The sequence below is a fragment of the Chlorocebus sabaeus genome, chromosome 1, assembly GCF_047675955.1.
Source record: "Chlorocebus sabaeus isolate Y175 chromosome 1, mChlSab1.0.hap1, whole genome shotgun sequence".
In the NCBI taxonomy this organism is placed as follows: Eukaryota; Metazoa; Chordata; class Mammalia; order Primates; family Cercopithecidae; genus Chlorocebus; species Chlorocebus sabaeus.
Genome location: NC_132904.1, coordinates 49,700,154 through 49,716,844, shown reverse-complemented (window position 1 = coordinate 49,716,844; position 16,691 = coordinate 49,700,154). Strand labels below are relative to the sequence as shown.

At 43.0% G+C, this 16,691-nt stretch overlaps 1 protein-coding gene across 2 annotated transcripts in view; it reads left to right on the top strand.

The window, feature by feature from the left end:
* The window catches only part of INSC (INSC spindle orientation adaptor protein), a 131,783-nt gene that overhangs the window by 21,090 nt on the left and 94,002 nt on the right, over positions 1–16,691 (top strand). Inside the window, exon 2 of one of the 2 annotated variants that reach the window (XM_008005910.3) lies at positions 15,473–15,573. In XM_008005910.3, coding sequence (XP_008004101.1) covers positions 15,473–15,573 — 101 coding nt within the window. Of the gene's footprint in view, positions 1–15,435; positions 15,574–16,691 lie in introns of those variants that run through there. The other variant, XM_073023271.1, reaches the window with a different exon arrangement.

The following is a 16,691-nucleotide window of genomic DNA, read 5'->3' as shown; positions in this document are numbered from 1 at the left end:
ATTCCTCCCCTTGGGAAGTTCCTAGGCTTTATCACATGTTTCCTTGCACTGTACACATAGGAAACAGAAGTCCAGAGAATACAACATTCAACAGATGTCTCAGGAAAAACAAAACAAAACAAAACAAAACAACAACAACAACAAATTCCCTTCAACTCTTGCTTAGGTTTCCTGGTTCTTCTTTTGTTTTACTTTTGGCCTCTCCAGATTTCTTACACTTTTGCCAGCTCAGTAATATATTTTAAAAACATTAAAAGGATAATTATTCATCCTTTAAAATTGTTCTTATGGAGCAGTATTTAAAGTATCTGGGCTACTGTATTGTTGGAGATAACAATCTTATATGAGTTTTCTCTATAAGGAGAAGGATTGTCAATTAAAAATCAGGTGCTAAAAATAATGACTTGATATGCCTCTCTAAAAGAGAAGGTAGAGTCTTCACCCTCACCCAACATATTAACTGTGTACCTTAGCAAATTACTGAACCTCTCTGGGTCACCATTTCCACATTTTAAAATGGGGATAATGGTAGTACTGATTATTTTGGACATTTGGAGGAATATGTGAAGTTATTTATGTAAGACACTTAGAAGGGTTCTTGGCACATACTTAAGTGCCTAATACCATATTTCATTGGATTTAAGATGTTATATATTGTAAGATCCCTCTTCATGAAAAAGAAAATATGGTTCCAATTAAACGATGACACAATGCCAAGATGCCATTGACTGAAACATACATCCCAATTTTGGTTGTTAAAATATGAAAAAAAGATATCTTAGAATGACCTGCCTATAGTAAATTTTAGCTATTATTACAAATGGATGCATATGAGCAAAGTAGGCAGTGGTTGAGAAACAGAATCTTAGTCTCAGAATTGATAGGACTTAAATGTTTGTAGGTACTTACTCCATCCCACCATGATCCCATTAATTTCTGGACTCTGGCTGTATTGTGCCTGAGTTCACTTCTGTGTACAGAGGGCTGTCTTTAGACAAGCAAGATATTCCACCATCTCCTCCAAGACTGAGGAAGAAGCGACTTCTATATGTGTAGCACATTCATAGGTGCCTTATATATAGCATTTACTTTAGTTCTCACAATTAGTCTCATTAATGAAGACTAGTTGCTATGACCCCCCAACATTAGTGGCCTAACATATTGTTTATTTCTTGCTTACCCCACAGATTGATGTGGATTAGGTGGCTCTACTCCAAGCTGTGATTCAAGTCTCATCTTCTTCCTTCCTTCCTTCCTTTATTTATTCATTTATTTATTTTTTGCTTTGCCTTATTGTGGCTTTCGGGTTGCTTTGGCATCACTCAGCAGGTAGAAAGGGGAAGAGAGAGGGAGCATCAAGAAGGTACACCTTCTATTATAATATAATTTAAAATTCTTTAAGACCTTGCCACTTTATTTATTCCTATTTGGAGGGAGAAATTAGTGTAAGTTAGGGTGTTTGAGGAGGCCTGCCAGATGAGGTGGGATTAGAGATGAATCCTGAGGCATTGGAATTACCTGGAGATAGAAAAGAGAATTGAGGGAATTCAGTCAGGATATGCTGGGGTGCCATGACTAATGCATACAATTGTGGAAGTGCAAGATGTTTTTGGACCATCATAGAACACTGTGTTGGTAGAAGGATTGGGCTTCTACTCTGTGCTAGACACTGCAAAGCACTAGACCTAAACAAGTCTTGATAAAACAGTATTCTGTGAATGGGTTGTTTTTCATGTTTGATCCATTCTGTGCCCCAGATGGATGTGGATCATGTGGCCCATGTACCTTACACCCCCTGTTTCCCAACATAAAGGATTCTTTAACTGAAGATGCTATGACAATGACAACAGGATTTGCTGAGAATGATTGTGCTGTGCTCACTTTCTGGGATATTCTGTTATATACAGTGCTTCTAGAATAGGTGATGGTTCTGTCTTTTGTCCCTTTTTGTTAGTGAGCTGGTGAGAACTCTTCACCCTTGGGGCCAAACCGAGGTTCTGGTTCAGTGTGGATTCTCCTTTGAATGTCCCATACTACTTTGGTCACATAGAATGTGAGCTGCGATATTAATTGTTTCTTCTGGGTCAATTTTACTCATCACAGAAAATGTCTTAGTGTTTTTGTCTGTGTTTATTCAAAACATAGTTTATTTCTTAGCCCATTTTGTGCTGCTAGAACAGAATGTATAATGGAATGGCACAGACTGGCTAGTTTATAGTGAATAGAAGTTTATTGACTTACAGTTCTGGAGGCTGAGAAGTCCAAGATCAAGATGTCCATAGGTTTGGTGTCTAATGAAGCCATTCTCCTCTTCCATGATGATGTCTTGCATGCTGTACTCTCTGAGGGAAAGAAGACTGGATGCTCACATGGTGGAGGCAGAAGGGCCAGGAAAGTGAATCCACTTCTATAAGGCCTTTTTCTAATGGCATTAATTCATTCATGAGGGCTCTGCTCTCATGACTTACAGGCATATCTTGGAGATATTGCATATTCAATCCCAGACCACTGCAATAAAGCCAATATGACAATAAAGAGAGTTACACGAATTATTAGGTTTCCCACTGCATATAAAAGTTATGTTTATGCTATGCTATAGTATATTAAGTGTGAAATAAAATTATGTCTATGTCTAAAAACAATGTACATATATAATTAAAAATACTTTATTGCTGAAATGCTAATGATCATCTGAAGCTTCAGCAAGTCATAATCTTTTTGCTGGTGGAGAGTCTTGCCTTGATGTTGATGTCTGCTGACTAATCAGGGTAGTGGTTGCTTAAGGTTGGGATTGCTGTGGCAATTTCTTAAAGTAAGATAACAGTAAAGTTTGCCACATCAATTGACTCTTCTTTTTATGAAAAATTTCTCAGTGGTGTGTGGTGTTTGACAGCACTTTACCCATAGTAAAACTTCTTTCAAAATTGGAGTTAATCCTCTCAAATCCTGCCACTGCTTTATTAACTAAATTTATGTTATGTTCTAAATATTGTCTCTTCACTAGGAGTAAATTACATCTCAAGAAATTTCTTTCTTTGCTCATCCATAAGAAGCAACTCCTCATTCATTTAGTTTTGTCATGAGGTTGCAGCAATTCAGTCACGTCTTCAGGCTCCACATCTAATTCTAGTTTTCTTGCTATTTTTAACCACATCTGCAGTTGCTTCCACCACTGAAGTTTTGAACCTCTCAAAGTCATCCATGAGGATTGGAATCAAATTCTTCCAAATTCCTGTTAATATTGACATTCTGACCTCCTCCCATGAATCACGAACATTCTTAATCACATCTAGAATGGTATTTGCTTTCTAAAAGGATTTAAATTTAATATGCCCAAATCCATCAGAGGAATCACTATCAATGGCAGCTACAGCTTTACAAAATGTATTTCTTAAATAATAAGACTTGAAAGTCAAAATTACTCCTTGATTCATGGGCTGCAGAATGGATGTTAGCCGGTGTAAAAACATTAATCTCTTTCCACATCTCCATCAGAGCTTTTGACAACCAGGTATATCATCAATGAGCAATAATATTTTGAAAGGAATATTTTTTTCTGAGTGGTAGGTCTCAACAGTGAGCTTAAAATACTCAGTAAAACATGCTATAAACAGATATGCTGTCATGTAGACTTTGATGTTACATTTACAGAGAATAGGCAGAATATATTTTGCATAATTTTTAAAGGCCCTAGAATTTTTGGAATGGTAAATGAGCATTGACTTCAAGTTAAAGTCACCAGCTGCATTAGTCCCTAACAAGAGAGTCAGCCTGTCCTTTGAAACTTTGAAACAAGGCTTTGATTTCTCCTCTCATGCTATGAAAGTCATAGATGGCATCTTCTTCAAATATAAGGCTGTTCTGTCTCCGTTGAAAATATGTTGTTGAGTGTAGGCACCTTCATCAATAATTTTAGCTAGATCTTCTGTATAACTTGCTGCACTTCTCCGTTAGCAGTTGCTGCTTCATCTTGAACTTGTATATTATAGAGATGGCCTCTTTCCTTAAACCTAATGAACCAACCTCTGCTAGCTTCCAACTTTGCTTCTGTAGTTTCCTCACCTTTCTTAGCCTTAATAGAATGAAATAGGGCCTTGCTGTAGACTAGGCTTTGGCTTAAGGAAATGTTGTGTCTGGTTTCATTTTCTATCCAGACCACTCAAACTTCCTCCATATCAGAATAGGCTGTCTTGCTTTTTTATCATTCGTGTGTTCACTGAAGTAGCATTTTTAATTTCCTTTGAGAATTTTTCCTTTGCATTAACAATTTGCCTAGCTGTTTGGTGCAAGAGGCCTAACTTTTGGCCTATCTGGGCTTTTGACCTACTGTCCTAACTAAACTTAATCATTTCTAACTTTTGATTTAAAGTGAAAGATGTGTGACTCTTACTTTCACTTGAACATTTAGAGGGCATTGTAGGGTTAGTAATTGGCCAAATTTTAATATTGTTGTGTCTCAGGGAACAGGGAGCCCAGAGGAAAGGGAGAAAGATAGGGGAACGGCAGGTTGGTGAAGTAGTCAGAACACATACAAAACTTATTGGTTAAGTTTGCCATCTTACCAGGGTGCAATTTGTGATCTCCCCAAAACAATTACAATAGTAATATCAAAGATCACTGATCACAGATCACCACAGCAGATACAATAGTAATGAAAAATTGAAAATATTGTAAGAAATTACTAAAGTGTGACACAGAGACATGAAATGAGTACATACTATGGGAAAATTGGCACTGATAGGTTTGTGTGATGCAGGTTTGTCCCAAACCTTTAATCTGTAAAAAAGGAAAAGAAAAAAAAAAACACAACAGTATCTGCAAAGCACAATAGAGTGAAGTGCCCTAACTCCCAACACTGCCACGCTGGGGATTAGGTTTCAACCTATGAACTTTGGAGGGGAAACACTGAACCATAGCAATCTCTATGTGCTAGGTTTTAAATCATATCTCTTCTACAGGACGCTTTGCTTCTTTCCAACATATTTAATATGTTTTGCTTTTTAATTCTCTCCAGTGGAAAGCAGCTCTTTGGATCTGAAGTCTGAATAGGAAATGGATCCTTCATTGGCCACAAAGATGGCTATCATGAAACTTCTTACAGAGTCCATTAACTAGCCTGCTGGGTCAAAGTAGCTTCTGGTATTATTATTTCACTTTCTCTGAAATATCATGCAGGCGACATCATCTTGTGTAATTTTGACCACAACACTGAGAATAGGTTTTATTCCCATTTTACGGATGTAGAAGCTGAAGGTCAGAGAGGCCTAGTAAGAGGCAAAACTGGGATTGGAATCCCAACACTGAACTTTTGGATTTTCAAGACCTCACCAGGCTACCTTCTAAATGTTATTGAGCAAACTCCAATTTAGAGGATTTGAGGAAGAAATAAAATCAGAGAAGATTGGATTATCACGGTTGTTGATACAATGCTGTCATTTGCTCAAGGCTTTCGATTTCAGAGAAAATTATATTTGTGAGACTATAAGAGATTGTACAATTCTCTCTCCTATGTCATTTTCCCAAGGGTATACAGACCCCTTCAACCTGGGTCCTCATCATGACTCAGAGAGGGAAATAGCTTGCCCAGTGTGCCCTTTGAGCATGATTTATGAAACAGGATGTATCCAAATTTTCACCACGTTGGAGCTATTCAATTTTCTCTAATGGCCTTTATCTGAGAGTTATGTCTATTCGTGGCAGTCACAACCAGTAAGTCATTAGCTTAAAGTATGCTGATTGTTAATTTTAGCACCCTGGGCCCTGGGCCCAGTGGGAGAGGTCTCTCGCTTTTGCAAATCGAAGCTAAGGAACATTTGAGCAGTTGGCAAACATTCACATCAGGAAAAGTTAGAAAGTAAGAAGGAATAATTTAAAAGTTAGAGTAAGAAGCAGTAGAATTGTTGGAGCTAAGGAGGCAACAGGATAGCTTTTTTTCTGGCTGCCTCCCTACTGCTAGGCACTGTCCTCACCAGAAGAGAGGTGGAACCAGTCTTTAAATCAACACCTGCTGTGTGCCAGGCACTTCACATATGTGAGCTCACTAATGTGCCTAGCGTTCTTATTTTATCCTTATTAGAGATCCCATTTTATAGACAAAAAACCTAATGCTTAAGGTCACACAGCTATTAACGGATGGAGCTCACATTTGAACCTGGGCAGTTGACTCCTGAATCTGTATTCTTAACCAACAGAGCTCTGAATGGGGGTGACTAAAAGGGCCAACCAAGTCTCCCTTGGACCTACACTTTGCCTAAGATCTTGAGATCTGGCCACCAGATTCTCACTTTTAATCATTAAATAATTTTCAGCTCAGAGCTAGCTCCCAGAATGCCAGTAAGTGCAGCTTCCTTGTGTGGCTTAGGGCTGGGAGCTCCTCTGATGAGTAGCTGGTCAATCAGAGCCCCAGAGCCAGGAATGGCCCACCCTGAGATACAAGGTGAAGACAGCCCTGGCTTTCCTGATTCCAGGAGCCTGAGCTTTCCTCTGAGATGGCCACACAAGCTCCTTCAGGGGAGGCCGCTTGGACAAGCTGGAGCTCTCTAGAGGATAAACCATATAAACCAGGTGCTGGCACACATGGGCCTCAGTGAGGACACCTTGACAATGGGCTCCTCTCTCTCTGACCTCTGGGGACTCATGGGCACTTCCAAGTTAACCTGCCTGTCCCATTCCAGAGCTGAGCTGAATCTCAACAGAACTCATGAATTTCCCTGCCCACTCTCTATTTCCTCGTACTTGATAACCACAGCAAAGGAGAAAGTGCAAGCACACTTGCACTTTCCCAGTTTTGCAGATGGAGCACTAAGGCTGCATTGACTTCCTATGGTAAACCACTCTGAGGCACTGGTGGGTCTGTTCACTCCAGCCAGGCAAAGCCTTATTTGGATTTCCCATGGTGGGAATGAGGAAGCCTGTGTGCATGTCCCAGGTGTGGCTTGGCTTACTTTGTGACCTCAGTCAGTGTCTTTTTCTTTTCTTTTTGATTTCTTTCTTTCTTTTCTTTCCTTTTTTTTTTTTTCTTTTAGAGGCAGGGTCTTGCTCAGGCTGAAGTGCAGTGGCATAATCATAGCTCACTGTAACCTTAAATTCCTGGGTTCAGGCAGTCCCCCCATCTCAGCCTCCCCAGTAGCTGGGACTACAGGAATGCACCACCATGCCCCATCTAATTTTTCAATTTTTTTTTGGTAGAAATGGGGTCTTGCTATGTAGCCCAGGCTGGCCTCAAACTCCTTGCCTCAAGTGATCCTCTTGTCTTGGTCTCTCAAAGTGCTGGGATTGCAGGTGTGATCCACTGCACCCAGCTTCTCTTCTTCTTCTGAACTTGTCTCTCCATTGTCCACGTTAACCCATCTGTGCTTCTGGCTCCTCATCTGAAAAACTGAGGTAACAATAGTAACCTACCTCATGGAGTTATTTTGAGGACTAAATGTAAAGCATTTATGACAGTGCCTTATATGTAGTAAGTACCCAAGTATCTGCCTCCTCTTCATCCTCTTCTTCCTCATTATTATTATTACTACTACTACAAGAGGATAATCTCTCAGGCCTCCCTACTAGTTCTCATACTCTGAGAGTATAATGTGAGCTCCTCCAAGAAGGCTGCCTGGACATTGCCTGGGAGCTGTAGTCTCAGCCCTGTCAAGTTCATGGACATATTTCTGTAGATGAGATTCCTATTGCCTTCTAGGTGAGGCCTAAAAGGTAGATGTATCCAATTAATCAGGTGGAGGCTTGGGACCTTGTTTGAGCTTTGTTGAAACTATTTGGGCTCCAGCATTGAGGGTCAGAACAAAGGTCTGGGTGGGGGCCCCCTCTACGTGATGCAAGTCGTTCTGGGCTATCTAGCGAGAGTCTCAGGTCCTGGAGGAGATTCAGCCCTGCTCTGTGAGTCCTTAGGTCTGTTCTTCCTACTTGTTGGGCTCTGTTATCTGACAGCTGTGAGGGGCTACCGGGGTTTCCTCCAGGGAGCTAGAGCTGTCTATATTTTACGAGGCTCAGTTCATTCAGCAGGGCTGGGTAGCAGCTTGCTTGGGTTCTGGTGCCTCTCCTGGGAACGAGGGCTCTTAAAGTATCTGATTGCTGCAGGATGCCAGCCACCACAGCTAGCAATAGCTCCAATGACTATTGCCACCCTTGCCCAGGTCACATAGAGGTCAAGAGTAGGGTGGGGAGGGAGATGTGTTGTGATTACCTCCTAGAGCTCTTTGCAGCCCTTCTTTCCACTCCTGGGTTCCCACCTCTCCACTCCTAGGACTTTACTGCCCTGACTGAAAGCTTGCACCTGCCTGTTAAATTAGCCCTCATTGCTGGTCTTACTTTCTGGAGTTCATCCACTCCACTGGTTACCATGAGGACTGAAATTCCACTTTGATCATTTCACTCCCCTGCTCAAACACCTTTGATGGCTCTCTACCACCCACAGGACAGAGACTAAATAATCAGTTCCTTTCATGGTCAGGGCTATAGAGGCACCTTCCCTCCAGCCTCCTGAGAGAGATCTGGGTTCCCGAATACTTGCTCCGTGTTCTGGTTTCCTTGCCACGGCTCACACTGCTCTTGGCACTGAATGCCCTTGTCCCATCTTCACCTGGAAAAATCCCTCCCTCCATTTGAGGTCCAGCTCAGACGTCACCTTCTCTAAGGTGAACAAGTCTTCTGTATTTCCCTAGCTGAAAGTGACCACTCCTTTTTCTGCATTCGCATGCTACTGAGGTAGTTTACTATAAACTCCACCACCAGGCCAGAGTGCTCCAGCCTTCTTGAAACACTTGCAGTTCCCTAATCTCACCATGCTCATGATTCTGGGTCAAATGCTCTTCCTTGTGCCCTGCACACTCTTCCTTTTAGCCCCCTTTCCTTCCTCTGCTTTTTCTACATTATTCTCTCAAGTTTCAGTATTGGAGTGATGCCCTGAGAAACTTCCCATGGCCCCTTCTCACCACCTTCCATTCTGACCTCGTACTGCTTAAAACTTGCTTGCCGCACTTCGGGGGAGGGTGACATTCCCTTGATTACCTGTCATTGCAGTTTTTGCACAGCATTGTGACTGTCCACTGATCTGTCTGTCTGTCCTATGGGAGAACTTGATGAACACAGAGCTGGGGGTGGAGAGGGAGGTTGCCCGACTGGGTACAACCAGACAGTGAGGACTGCAAGAACTCAGGAGGGACAGGCAGCTTTGTCTCAGTGGATGTTAGGATGCAGAGCGCTTTCAATGCACAGTGCGTATGGTATGCAAAGGCTCCTCCTCCCAACCCTGAGTATTCATCTCACTGAATACTCATCATGGCAGGGTGAAATAGTTACCACTGTCTCCAGTTTATCCATGAGGAAGCTGAACTTCCTTCCACAAGAACTCACCCAGTCAGTGAGCAAGTGTCTATTGATTATTATGCACAGACTATGTCAGGCACAGGGGGTATGGCAGTGAGTGGCACATTCCTTTAGTCCCTGCTCTTACCTTCAGGGGAGAAAGACATTAAGCTCTTATTAAGCCCCTAATGTTACAGTTAATTATTTAATTACAATTGTGATAAAGTCTATGGAGGAAAAATACTGAGGGGACTAGGGAATCTTATAATGAAGGATGTGACTGAATCCACGGGTCAGGGAAAGCTGCCCTGAGGAAGTGGCATTTGTTCTGAGCTCTGAATGATAGGAATAACTTGGTGAGAGGAGACAGAGGAGAGGTTGTTGGGGTCAGAGGAACGAGTACCTTGAAGGTGCTTGGCCGGGGGAGGCGTGGCTTGCTGCAAGGATGAACAGCAGCCAGAGTGGCTGCAAGGCTGAAGGACAAGAAGGGTGGTTAGACAGGGACAAGATCCATGTGAGGCAAGTAGGCCATGGCAGGGTTTGGTCTTAGTAGCAACAGGAAGCCATTGAAGGATTTTAAACAGTGGGTTGATGTGATTAGATTTGTGCTTGAGACCACCCTGTTGGTTGTGTGGAGAACAGTTTAGAGAGAGGCATCTCTGGAAAGGGGCGAGTGATGAAAGAACGCCCTTGCAGAGGTCCAAGTGAGAGATGCCAATACCTTTGGCCAGGGAGGTGGTCATGAGATGAAAATAATATGATGAGGGAAAGGGATGTATCAAGGATAATTCTCAGGCAAGGCATCCAGATCTAGCCTCTGGGCTCTAAATTCTGTGCATTTTGCACAAGCCGGGGAAGGCAAATTGAAAAAAAAAAAAGCCTATATTGTAGCCCAATTTTAAAGTGTAATCTGCATACCAGGTACAGGGGAACTTGATTCTTCTGCAGGTACCACGAAGCCTCAGAAAAAAGTCTCCTTTCAGTCTGAAGCTCCTAGTCTGTGCACTTGATTGGTGAATCCTAGGTCATGTGCTTCTGCTCTGTGTGCCTGATTGGTGAATCCTAGGTCACATGCTTCTGCTCTGTGTGCCTGATTGGTGGCACCTAAGTCGTGTGTTTTATCCTTGCTGCAAAGGATTCTGCCAAACAAGGGTCTGGCTTTTTAAGTTTCCATGTTGGGAAGCAGGTTTCCCCTACACTAAGACTCTTAAACAAAGGGATATTTCTCAAATGTAGGAAATGGGTTCATATGTTAGAGGCCAGAAAGAAAGATAAATGTTTACACGTGGATTATCTTGGTGCTCACAACAATCTTGTGAGGTTGTCTATTTTTGCCCCGTTTTACAGATGGGAAACAGATATGGAAACTCTGGAAAAGCCCTGATTTCTTCCCCAGTAAAGCAGTACTCTCTAAGGGCCTTTTCAGCTCCAAATGGTCGAGATTCATAATGATGGGCTGACAGGACATCTCTGTTGCTTCCAGTTCTTGCACTTTCTGGTCTTGGAGAAAGAGCCATATCTGCCTGGTGCTGTCTAACTCCTCTTCGACTCCCCAGCAACCTCCTCCCTGTTCCTAGAGCTGCCGCCAAAGCTTAACCACTTTCCACAATACTTACTCTCCCCTGTCCCTTTCATGTTGACAGCACTAATATTGACAGCCCTAATGGGATTGCAGATTAAGCAATCCCAGACATGTTTGGAGCTGTACCTGGATCGATCCTTTAGGCAATGGCAGAAACCACCTTTGCTCCTGATTTTAATTGAATAATTTAATGTAAATAGCTTCCATTTCCTCCACAAACCATGTGTCATTAGCCAAATGGAGGTGAGCAAAGGCTGCGTCTAATTGGATGTGGGCGCAGAAATGAGCTGTCCAGATGGAGCTGTTGTCACAGCAAGCATTGAATTAAATCAGAGACCCTTAAGACTTCAAGTCTTTCTTGTAAACTAGCCACTTCTGGTGGGAGCTACATAGCCCAGAGCCCTGAAGAAACAAGGCTGCAGGATCCATGGTGGGATTTTCAGTGAATTAGGAAAGGCCCTGGGACAGGTGATGGAGGGATTTCCTCTTTCCTGCTCACTCCTGCATGTGTCCTTTTCACCTCTCTTCCTGGGAAAAGCAGCAGCTCTGCTCTGAGATATATTTCTTAACTCTTCCTTCCAACAGGAAGGGTACTTCTTCTTGGAGGCTGCTATATGCCAAGCACAATACTGGGGACTTTTGCAAGTAATCTCATTTAATCCTCATGATGCTCCTGGGAAGTAGGTATAATTGAGGAAACCACATGTTCAGTGGGTTGGCAGTTTTCCCAAGGTTATGTACTTATCAGGTCAGGATTTGTACAAGTCAGGATTTGAATCTATCAGATTCCAAAGTTCATGTTCTTTTTGCAACACCAGTGAGGACACAGAGCCCAGGACCAAGGGCTTGTCTTGAACTCAGTTTTGGTTTCCTAACATTCTGTATAACTTTGGAAGGAGTTTATTCTTCAAGTCTGCTCAACAGGATGAGTCTGACTTAGGGCTGTGGGAGTGGGTGGGTGCAAGGGCTTCAGACTGAAGATGGAACTTTGCAGTAGGAGCTTCCCTGAGGATAGCATGCTTTAAACAGGTCTATTTGAAGCTTTAACTGGAACTATGATCTCCCATCCCCCAAACCCTTTAGGGCCTATCTCTGTCCATATGACTTTCACAAAAGTGACAATAAATGAGGAACAAAAGAGAAATGTCTCCTTCTCCTTCCATATGACTGCAGTGTTTGCTTTTCTTCTTGAGGGCTGTGTCACTGAGGGCTGGCACTAGATGAAGCTGGAAGATTCACAGTCCGGGAAGTGGGAGCGGTAGGCGGTGCTGGTGAGAGGGAAGAGTGCTGGCATCTCTGAGAAGTGCCCCCTGGGGTTGGGTGTTGCCATTCAGAAATGGAGTCAGGCTGTCTGTTAGCAAAGGCTGAACACAGGCTCTTATCTTCATCTGCTCCAGCACCTCCCCTTCAATCATCAAACCTGGACTCTAGTCCTCTGCCACCTACTAACCTGTGCTTCTCACTGAATTTAAGAGGTCTCATCTGTAACAGAGGATGATGATAGCATTAAATGAACTAATACTATATGAAGCATTTAGAACAATGCCTGGCACATAAGACATGCTCAGTAAATATTAGCTATAATTATTATTGTTATAGATACTTTATAAACATCAGCTGGGTTAAACAAGTATTTCCTATCTCGCCTTTCAGATATTCTTCCTCATCCTTAGTGAAAATAGCTGTGATTCCTCTGAGGCTTAATCTGATTCACAACCCATAGTCTTGACCATGCAGGTCATTGGGTCAGGACTGTGCCTAATCCCACATTCAGCAAGATTTGGCTTTAGACATTAAGGAATCTTGTCTTTTGGGGGCAAAGAGGCAGCCAATAATGACACAGTCTGTGAATAGGGCAGTGATGCATATGCAATCAGACGTCCTTAAGGTGCCTCCCCAGCCTCTGGGAACACAAGAGATCACATGAAGGAAGGTTTTGTGAGCTGGCAGGCTCCCCCTGCATACCTGCTGGGAAGTCATGGGTAAAAAGGATGAATGATGGCACCTCACTGGGATGCTTCAAAAAAATCGAGATATATTAGGCTTATTGCAGTTCCCTCAGCTAACAGCCCAGAGGCTCCTGAAGGAAAAGAAGTTGATTGTTTTGGCTTGTTCCTGCTGTGTTCTAGCTGGCTTCTTGTGCTCACTGCTTTCTGAAGGCTTCACAGGTCGGTGATCCAGAATTGGCTATAGAATTTATGGTCACAGAGCTGTATTTCTGGAATCTGCCTCTTAGGAATTCAGAACACTTTCTTACATTCAGGCTTCTGCTCATGACAACTCTTTTTTTCCTCTGGGTCCCTCAGAAATGACTTGAATCAGAGTCAGAGGTTCCTCTAATACTCTATGGTATGTATGCTTCACCTCATCCTACAGTTTCCTCTTGATTCAAACTTCAAAGGGTCCTGGAATTTTCTCAGTATTTCCCTGTCTCCTCTCCTACCTTAGGCTCTAATCCCCACTTCAACATATTTACTTTGCCTCTTTTCTTCTCAGTGATGAAGATGTGGAAGTAAAACAAAATCTACTTGCTCACTGCCATCTAATCACATCTTAGCTTTTACCCTGAGAAGTTGGTATTTTCCTTTTTTGTACTTTAGTCAAACATATCAAAAGGGAGCAAACACCTTATTTTATTGTTTCTAGTTTTTCTTTTGTGCCATCCCTTTCAGCCTATTGGCTCACTAAATTCCAAAAATATACCTTCTCAGTAATGATAATAATGATGGAAATAACGATGGTGATAACATATGCTAATGAACGTTCGCTGAGCCTCTTGCTGTGCTAGGTGAGTTACCTGCTGTATCTCATTTTCTACATCTCCCTTAGCATAGATGACCAGAGAGCTGAGCACATAGCAGACTTATAGGACATAACGATAATAATAGCTAACTATTTATTTAGCTCTTACGTTGGCCGTATACTGCCACATTCCTAATCTCATGTCATCATTATAATAGCTCTTTAAAATAGATATTATTATCCTCGGTTACAGATGAAGAGATGGGGCTCAATATCAATGTATTAAAAATTTATCCCACTCATTCTTTCAACAGAGGTGTAGAGTGCAGGCTAAGTGCCTGGCCCTTGGCTCAGTGCCAGAAACACACGTGGTGTCTACCCTGAGGAAGCTCACAGTCTAATGAGCTCCACAGACAGAGAAACAGGCAATGGCAGCAAGTCTCTGGAATTATCTAGTGCCCTAGTTTATTCTGGGTTCCTGCCTCCCCACACTTTTCAGACTGACCATTTTCTTCTTTCTTCCCAGCATTATGATGAATGCTTCGTGTTCACCCACATCACTGTTAAAATGCTCCTCCTCCATCCTTTTCTATAGGGCTCCTGTGTAATCACGGAGTAAGACTCTTCTGTTGATGTGCCCAGGCAAAGGTGACAGAATCTGCATATTCCTCAGGGAGGGCTTACTCATGGGCTTGGAGGAGTTGGCAGAGAGAGAGAGAAATGAAAAAAAGAGATTGTGTACAAAAAGGCCTCCAGGAGCACAGCAGGGACAAGGCAAGGGAGAAAAATACAAACAGGTGCGTAGTCGATTTGGGTTCAAATGTGAGGCACAGGGAAGCCAGCTGCATCCTCGGTGCTGGGATTGGGAGTTCGTGAAACCTGGATTACTTTTATTCATTAGGATGCTTTTGGCTGTGTAGAACAAAAACCCTCACTCAGACTGACTTAAACGACAAGAGCTTTTATTTTCTTAGATAATAGGAAGCCTAGAGCTGGGCCAGACTCCAGCCTTAGTTGATTCAGTGGTTTAGTGATCAAGGACACAGCATATTTTTCTTGGAGTGTGCTAACTTTGTTCTCCAGCTAGTGCTGCTCATGATTGCAAGATGGTCTCTAGCAGCATTGAAGTGGATATGCTCCCTTGTTCAAGTCCAACAGGAGATATACTGTCTCATCTTGCAGCTCTCTGTTGGGAAAAAGAACACTTTTCCTAGAAGCAGTCCTGTCGTGGCTCATTGGCCTAAATTGAGTCACATGCCTATTTCTGAACCAACCACTGGCAATTTGGGTACAGTTGCATCATCCGAAGTGGAATGGATTTGGGAAAGCAACCACTATGCCAGTAACAGGGTCACATTTTCCAGGACAGACTTAAGCATAATCACAGTGAATAACCCAGTTCTACAGTGGTAATAGCCAGGGAATTAGAATGTAGAATTGCCAGTTTTAGCAAGTAATACAGGATGCCCAGTTAAATGTGAATCTCAGATAAACCATAGATACTTTTTTAGTACAAGTATGTCCTATGCAATACTTACGGGCTGTGTGTTCCAATATTTGATACATACCAAAATAAGTCAGGCAAATATTTGAAACTGGAATAAGAAAATATTTTAGAGATATAAAGTGGACTAGGGACTTAGAAACAAGATCAAATCTGGGTTCTGCCTTACTTGTATGAGGATAGTGGAGTGAAAACTGGTTCAAAAGAAGAAGAGGGCTAGGAGGCCTTACCTCTTTGCCTGCTTTGGTTCCTTGTGGCCTGGGAATGGGAGAGAAAGTGATTGTGCCTCCTCTCTTAGGGCCTTGTTGTGCCATCCTGCCCTCTATTTTCAGGGTCACGACCGCTGCGAGCAGGCCTTGCTGCAGATTGGGATCAACATGATGGCGCTGCCTGGAGGTCGCCACCTGGACTCCATCACCCTGCCGGGTCAGCGGTAAGTCCTACAGCTGTTACTCCAGGCCAGGCCTACCCCATCTGAACTCTGACTGAGGTCCAGTTCCAGCATCCTGAGGCTGCAGGTGACCCCATCTTCCCATGCAATTTTCTGGGGAGGAAGCCAAGGATAATGTATTGGGGATGCCATGTTCACTCAGCAAATATCAATGGAACTGGACCCTGGGACACTGAAGAATCAGGCACATCCCAGCCTCTAATGAGCTGAAGTCTAATGCTGAGGCTGACCATGAAACAAAGAATCAAGTGGGTGTGCTAGTAAGATAGAGGACTCCAGAGGAGGCTCCTGATCCTGCCTGGCTAGGGGGCTGGAGCCCCTGGGGGTCCTTGGCGTTAGTGGAGGCCCTCTCTGAGGCTTTTGGAAGGTGTCATTCTACCCTTGGATGTCTTCTCTTTTGCCCAGAGCACCAAGGAGATAACAGAGCATAGAGCTGATCCTTAGGAAGTACTTGTTGTCTTGAGTTGGGCAATGAGGGAGGGTGGGAAAGGCACATACTGAGAAGAAGGTGAAGCCCAGATAATGAGGGGAGAGGGCTTGAGAACATCCTGTCTGAAGAAGGAGACATTTGGGGCCACCAGAAGTGCCTGCACACAGCTGGAAGATGTGGCAAGGCAGGTTCTGGTTTAATGTGACTGGTCCTGGAGCCTGAACCTGAACCAGTGTTAGAAGTGCCAGGGTGCTAGATCTTTCCTGCCCAACTGTCCCTGTTTGCCGGGTCCTGTACTGATTTGGGTATGGAAGTCCTGTGGCCCTGGAAATTCCTGGCAAACCTGGAAAGTTGGTCACTGTAATGTAGGTTTGATCTATAGAGGAACTCAGCAACCTCAGAGTGCTTGGGGATTTCACTTAGCCTTATTTACTCATTTATTTATTTTGCTGAGACATTTTGATGGGGTTATTTTGAGGCAACACAATCCAAGTAGATTTTGTAAAACTATTAAGCCATCGTTTTATTTTGTAATGTCTTGTGTTAACATATTCCATGTATCACTGACATTTTACCTTTATCCTTAACCCTCCATCTGAATTACTTGGGATTTCATCTTACTATGTCATTACTTTCAATATTGTTTGTTTGGTTATTATTTGTTTTGGAG